This window comes from Nomascus leucogenys, chromosome 6 (genome assembly GCF_006542625.1).
Source record: "Nomascus leucogenys isolate Asia chromosome 6, Asia_NLE_v1, whole genome shotgun sequence".
Classification (NCBI taxonomy): domain Eukaryota; kingdom Metazoa; phylum Chordata; class Mammalia; order Primates; family Hylobatidae; genus Nomascus; species Nomascus leucogenys.
This window is the reverse complement of record NC_044386.1, coordinates 91,918,110-91,925,880: the sequence shown is the minus strand read 5'-3', so window position 1 is coordinate 91,925,880 and position 7,771 is coordinate 91,918,110. Positions and strand designations below refer to the sequence as shown.

General features: G+C 36.6%; 1 protein-coding gene across 1 annotated transcript in view; it reads right to left on the bottom strand.

The window, feature by feature from the left end:
• Window positions 1-810: 810 nt before the first annotated feature.
• ARIH1 (ariadne RBR E3 ubiquitin protein ligase 1) overlaps window positions 811-7,771 on the bottom strand; it is a 114,628-nt gene continuing 107,667 nt past the window's right edge. Inside the window, exons 12-14 of the mRNA XM_003267180.4 lie at window positions 6,379-6,639; window positions 5,184-5,296; window positions 811-4,161 (exon numbers count right to left, since the gene is read on the bottom strand). Coding sequence (XP_003267228.2) covers window positions 4,077-4,161; window positions 5,184-5,296; window positions 6,379-6,639 — 459 coding nt within the window. The 3' untranslated portion in view covers window positions 811-4,076. The remainder of the gene's footprint in view (window positions 4,162-5,183; window positions 5,297-6,378; window positions 6,640-7,771) is intronic.

Genomic DNA, 7,771 nt, shown 5'->3' with positions numbered 1-7,771 from the left:
CCTCTAACAGTAGCAGTGATAGGCATTTATAATAGTCTTTAATGTGGTTTAAAAGTACAACAATATAGTTAAGAACTACCTTCCCTGGTACAGAATACTAGGTCATTCTGAGACCAGAATAACAAAATATGATACAAAGAGGTAGTATGATGTTAAGTTTCAGGTAGAAAGAAATGAAAAATTGAGTGAGTTATTTCACCTCTTTGAGCCTTATCTTCCTCCTTTATAAAAAAGGGCAATTTCTTCTCCACTTGTTTTAGACGGTAAGTTGAAGTGCTTTGAAGAGGAAAAGTGATAAAATCCCATAATTACAGATCCAAATAAGGGTAAATTAAATTGTCCTAAAACCTGGACTTGGCCAGAGTATCAATGACAAACCATCTTCAACTTTGGGACCTTCTTTAAGAAAACTCTCCCTTCATCCCTATATAACAGTATCAGCTTTAAGACTGAGCTAAAATGAAAGTAATGTAAAGGTTTTGAGGTTAGCTAAAAATGACTTTTAAAGTATTTTCTTTAAAAAAAGTGGCATTCAAAGAGCTATTGAGCATTTTTGTATCACTGTTACAACACAATTTAAATTCAATATCTGAGATGCAGAAAATTGGAAAGCTTTCAGAAAATGCTCTGAAAGCTTCATTAACCAAGTTAAATGTTGGGGGAATGGGCTCATTCACAGTTCCCTGCAAAGAAACAACCAAATTTTGACATTTTATATTAAGTGGGAACAGTGAATAAGGCACATAATACAGGTGGCCATTAGCCACCTTTAGTCATTTTTTAACTATAAAAATAAACATAAGTAACTAATGGAATAACAAAATAAAAGTTTATTTTATTAGAATTAGGAATGTTCTTTCCCTCTGGGCAACCTGAACAGTCCAGTTACAATGAAATCTAAGAACAGTTATTTCCACAGCACAGGGTGCTCTATGCACAAAATTACAGGGTTAGGAGCATTTAATCAATTTACCAATCTGATTGTCTCACCAACCCACCCCATCCCATCCCCCAAATGCTCTATTACCGGGGTTTGTAGCTAAAATAATTTGTTACATTAACTCCTTTTCCCTCTTCTACTAAATTTCAGTTCCTAATCATGGTTGAACCACTTTATTACACAGCAGATTCAACCATTTCAAATGAAGTCAGCCAGTCTTGGATCTGTTGTATATGTGTGTATGTATACACATGTGTATCTAATATATTTATTTAAACACACATAAAACACATACAATCTGGGTTGTGGAAAATTACAGATAATTTAGTCTGATATTATATGCTACTCAATTTTACCACTGTGGTTTGTGTCCTGAGCTTTGGATCAAAATTTTATTTTAAATCACTGAAAGTCCATCTGCTGCTGAATGAATTGTTCAAATGAAGCATGCACTTTTCAAAAGACAACGAAACTGACCTCAAGACATGGAGACCTTGGTGCTTACCGTGAATAGATCCCTCAGATAAGACTTATGTAGGTGAAACAGGGAAGCTGTCATGGCTTGCCTATCCCAGCTGGGGGCACTGAATCTACTAACAACATAAGCAATTCACTCTGGGAATTCTGTCAAATATGGTGGTATCTGTTAAAAGCTTGGAAGTAGAAAAGGGCCAGTTCATCTTGATCATACAAATTAGGGAATGCACCCACAACTGCAATACCCTCAGGCAGTATGCCAACATTGAAATAGAATGCATCTCTAAAAAGCACTGTTCCTCCATGGGTGAAGACTGGTATTATGAAGTGCACACACAATTTTTGGGTATTTGTTGCAACAGGAACACGTGGATTTATGACACTCAAATCTAGACACTGCAAAGTTAACTGGTAAGATTTTTTAAACACCACACATACACAAAGCATTTTAAAGGAGCCACATATATCTATATAGCAACTCTGACTGCTTTTCAAAGTTACCAGGGAAAGGAACTTACTCAGGCTTTCTTTAAAAAAACTCCTTAGTTTTAATGTATGTCTTTTTAAGATTGATGCTGTTATTTGAAGTAAAATAATGTCATATGGATAATGGGGGGAAGAGGGGAGGGAGACAAGAAAATGGAAGAAGCAGACACTGAGTTCAGATTTGCACCTGAGGTGGCAAGGGAGGAAAGGAGAAAAGGTACAGGTAAAGTTGATCCTAAAGCGACAAGTGGTTTAAGGAAGCAGCATTTATACTCAGCAAACATTCACTGATTTTTTATGGGAAAAGAACAGTTGCCAGTACATCTCCTGTAACAACCTTTTCTAAAAGGAAAAGTAGGGTTGATTCAGCAAAGCCTAACTTAGGCAAAAGGCCAGAGGAAAGTGAACCTACTTCCCAATGGAGTAATAGGATGTACAGTGTAAGAGCAGACAAAGCTGCCTCACAAATGGTAAACACTCCCTAGGCACAAGACATTTAAAGGAAGACGAAGAGGTCCTCAGCCTCAACTGGTATTTCATATTTAGACCTCTTAATCTAGTTGCCTAGTTCACTCTGCACTCCTGTATAAAACTGACAGATTTACGGATGCTGCCCTATTGAAAAATACCACAGCCAGAATGGCCTAAACAGGTATATAGTTAATACAACCACCACCATCCTTTACTTTTAACATAGCTCTTAGTAGGAATTTCATAAAGATGGACATCACAGCTAAAATGCATTATTAATTCTCCTATCTGCTGACAATAAGAAAGCAGCAAACTCAGTGATTTCTATTTAAATGCACTAGATGGGAATATCATGTTCTAGGGGTGTTTGCCTTCAAACCAAACCCACAGCAACACACACAAGCAATTTCAGTATCCGCCATTTTAAATTCACAATCTGAGACTAAATGAATGGCTATTTATATTTAAAGCAAAACATTCTCTTTGACACCCTAATGGAGAAGGGGTGAACAGATGAGCCATAACTAAAATCTGAAAAGCAGCAATTAAGGGAAAACCGAAAAGTAAAAGAAATTGTAAAATGCTTCCATTGGATGCGACAGGGAACTTAAGAATGCCTACAGCTGTGTGCATAACATGGGCACCCAAAGGCTTGGGTAGACGCATGATGCCATGGAGGGGGATTAGGTTGGGACAGGTTAATTCATGAGCTGTAGCAACAAAACTCCCTGCTGTAGCCCTTAATCAGGTCGTGGCATTAGTCAGAGCTTAACCTCCCTTGTCCCTGATCAAGAGCAGGAATTCAAGGCATGAGGCCCATGGCCAGCAACAGACATACCAACACCAGAAAGGGCAAAATAACCTTAGGAAAGTGAAAGGGCTCTAGATAGGTCTTCTAGAGGTGCTAAACCAACACACCTTTATCCCAACCCCAACCCGGGAAAGATAAGCAAACTGAAAGAAAATGCACAGCAAATAGACATAATCTTGAAGATTTTTAAAGAATAAATATTTTTTTGTAATTAAACATTATGCAAACACGTGCCACGCTTGCTTTGTCCATGCATATGCGCTATATACAATTTTGAAAAATACTGTGTTGTCCTCTTGTTTTAAAAGTCATATACAAAGTTTTTATGTTTTTTGTTTGTTGAATCCTCTTGCTGCCTACCCCTTCCCCATCCCAAGATTTTCTTTACAAGGAACTAAGCATCATTCACTCATGACCTTGGGGTATGAGAGAAAGAGAGTCAGTCTGTGTGTGGGTGTATCTCTATGCGTAGGGGAGGAAGGGGAAGAGGTCCTTTACCAAAGTACAACAAAATGGCTGGTTTGAACATGAAAAGCAGTGTCAAGGAGCTGTTTGAAATTTTAACTGTACTACACTCAGGAAAAGGAAAAAGAAAAAGAAAAAAGGAGTCAGCTTTGAGAATGAAGCTACGTTACAAGTTAAAGTTGGAGGGCTTTTAGTGTGTCTGTCACACTTTTGTTGGCGGCCTAGAATACTGTTGTACAATGGTTTATCTACCTTTTTATTACAATATAATTTACTTAAACTTTCCGTTAACAAAACAATTCTGGTACTACAGACCAGTGGTGTCAGAATAGGCTTAGTGCCTCCTTGTTTGTGTTTGTTTTGTTTTAATTGCATGAGCACTCTAGATGGTAAAGTTTTCAGAGTTCATTTTATGCAGGGCCATTCTCAGTCCTCAATGTACTCCCACAGATCTTTTTCATAGCCTTCATGCACATGCTGTAACAAAACCCTTCGTCGACTCTCACAGTATCTGTAATCAAAGAGAAAAAAAAAACTTGTTGTCAGCCTCAAATAATAAAAAAAGAGGCATTTACTTATTTTTAAGGCATCCCTATAGTTTATCCAGACTCGGAACCAAGCACCTATTTTTTATTTTAATAGGCACACGTTCAGGTCTAGATGTACAGACACATCAAACTGCTTCTAATATTAAAATGGTATTTTCTGAAAGCCATGATTCCATGGGAATTAATTTTAAAGCAAAAAAATGTTACAAGTTCTGATGGACCTTAGAAATAGTGATTCAATCCCACAGTTCTGCAGATAAACAGGTTCAGAAATAATTTCATGGGTTCTTTATTCACGTCCTTAAAATCTTTGTCAACTGTAAAAGTACTTTAAACACAATATGGTAGCTAAAATTGGCTAAGGGAAGGGAAGATATTGGTAGGACTAAATCTCCAAGTCTTCCAGACTCCCCAAGTTTCCTACTACTTTCAAAAGACACTAGCATTTGTCACTTTGGGAGAAAGAGCTTCATGTTGAGAAATAAAACATTTTGCATCTCTAGCTTAAGAGGCGGCACATCTTGAAAAATCGACTCCTAGGACAAGTATCTCCTTAGATTAAAAAATTATTATATATATATATATATATAATAAAAACTCTAAAAAGTAAGTTTCCATAGCTCATTTGTGAATAGCCATGACCCATACATAGGATCCTCAGGCTAAGACCAACATTCAATTCTCACTCTCATCCTAAAGGCCACTTGGCCTTTTTAGGTTCTTTCTTCCTTGCAAGGTAGCAACTAAATAATTGAATAGAAGCAGAATTAGCCAGTAGAATAAATGGCTGAATTCCTCCTCTATGTATGCTTCACCAGTACTACTACCTGCAATTTAGTGCCCAACGGACAAAAGCAATCTGTGAGAAACATGGCAACAGCTCAGTTGCTGGATATGCTAAACCCAGTTTCACTATCACTGAACTTTACCACTAAGGATCATCACTGGTAGAAAGTTTTATTCAACAGCTTAAAAAAAAAATTACCTGTACTTGTCTTGTACTTTCTGCTTTATATCCTGCAGAGAATCTTGGGAAATATCTCGTTCAAGGTAGCCCGAGAGCACCTCTGTGGCATTCTCTAGATCTGCTTGGTTATTCTGTAAGAAGAATAAAAGTAAATTTTGGCTTCAAAATAAAGCTAAAAGATAAACCATTTTCACTGTTTTGTTGACTACAGACTACTCTCAACACTCATTCCGTAACTTTCATAGGTAGTTTAACTGCACCCGTAAAGCTCTATGGCTTTCATCTCTAATAACTTGTTTGTTCTTTTCCAGAACAATTTTTTAAATGTTAAAAGAACGAAAGATTTCACCCATTACTTTTGGAAGAATACTGAAGACCATTTGAAAGGATTTAAAATGTCTTTTGGAATCTTCTCGTTCTGAGAGCTGCTCTTTGCTGAAAACTCAAAGGGAACCGAGAAAAAACAGAAACCTATTATTGCTTACATCTGGCTATACTTATTTCTTGTAAGAGAACACTGTATGGAAGATTCAAATTGTATCATCCTTTACCACTATGGCTAGTTTTGTACCTGTTACCCAACTGAAGTCCCATCTGCTAGTCAGTCTTATTGTCTAGTCATATATAGATATCAATGTTTTATGCATCAATTTTAAATGAGCATCTTTACTTGAGAAAACCTTTACTGCTAAAAGCTGGCTTTTTAGTCATTACTTCTCCACTAAAGATAACCACCACATTAACTTCTAATATTGCAGGGTTAGTTTAGCCTGAATAAAGGCTTTTACTGAGAACTTAGGATGTTCCAGGTGCTGTATAGCAATTAACACAAATTGTCTCACATAAAACACAAATTGTCTCACTTAAATCTCGTAACAACCTAGAAAAGTACTATCCTCACTTTAAAATGGAGAAATAAGAGGTTAAGGAATTTGCTCCAAATCAACAGAACTAAAATATAATGAAGTAAAGATTAAAATCTAGGGCTGACTCCAGGACCTGCATACCTAATCACTAGCTGGCTAAACCACATCAATCTGAATATAATTTAGGACAAGAAATAGGAATTTCTTGTATCTTTGTAATAAATACATTCGTCTACCTACATGTTCTGAACAAACAAGAACCCTGAAAACTCTGTATCTTATATATGAAAGATCAGGTAGTCCTATGATACAAGGTGGGCTTTTTCCTCACCCAGAACTACTCCTACCTCAAAGATAATGGACTGGTTATTCTTTTTGAGGTAGAAGGCGAAGACATAAGTGTACATGAGTGTGGCACGACACTGGCAGAGGACATCAACTGCTTTCTTCAGGAACTGCACCTCAATCCAGGACATGTTGTGCTGTTGCATCTCCTCCATTTTCTGTTTCACCTGAGCATATAGTTTGTGCTCAAAGCGCAGGCTCTGCATGTGGTTCATATAGCGATTACAGTAGAACAGGTACCTCTGCAGGGCTGCCCTAGATCGCTGTCCCATTAAGAAAAATTGGGTGATATAATTATAACACATAAACTGTACATAAAAGCTGATTATCAAATTAAAACCATAATGAGGTATCACTTCACACCTGTTAGAATGGTTTTTATCAAAAAGATGAAAGATAAGTCTTGGTAAAGATAAAGAAAGAAGGAAACTCTTGATACATTGTTGACGGGAATGTAAATTATTATAGCCATTATGGAAAATGGTATGGGGAGGTTCCTCAAAAAACTGAAAACAAAACTACCACAGAATCCAGCAATCCCACTACTGTGTATATATGAAAAGGAACTGAAATCAGTATGTCAAAGTTATCTCTATACTCTCACATTCACTGCAGCATTACTCACAATAGCCAAGACATGGAATCCATGTAAGCGTCCATCAATGGATGAACACAGAAAGAAAACGTCATATATGTTACACACACACACGAGTACTCAGCCTCAAAAAAGGAATTCTGTTGTGACAACATGGATGAACCTGGAGGACATTACACTAAGTGAAATAAGCCAGGCACAGAAAAGAAATACTACATGATCTCGCTTATATGTAGAAACTAAAAAAGTTGAACTCGTAGACATACAGAGTATAATGACGGTTACCAGAGGCTTGGGGGGATAAAGGGGTAGGAAGAGGGGAATGGGGAGTTGGTGACCAAAGAGTACAAAGTTTCAGATAGACTGGATGAGTAAGTTTTGAGATTTATTGCACAGCAGGGTGAATATAGTCAATAATAATATATATTTCAAAATAACTAAGTATCATTTCAAATGTCTCACCATAAAAATGTTAAGGCAAGGCAATACAACAATTAGTTTGATTTAATCATTGCATTGTTTACATATTTCAAAACATTCCACTGTATTCCATAAATGTGTATAATTATGATTTGTCCATTAAAAATATTAATAGTTTAAAAAGCTGATTTACTGATGAAACAGTACTGTGATCTAGGCTAAAATTAGGAATAGACATCTACTGCTACTTTTGTTATTTAATACTCTTGAAAAATGTCCTATTAATTGTACTTTCCAATACAGTAGCCACAAGCCACACCTGACTACTTAAAATTCAATTTAAGAAACTAAAAATTCAGTTCCTCATTGCTCAATAGTCA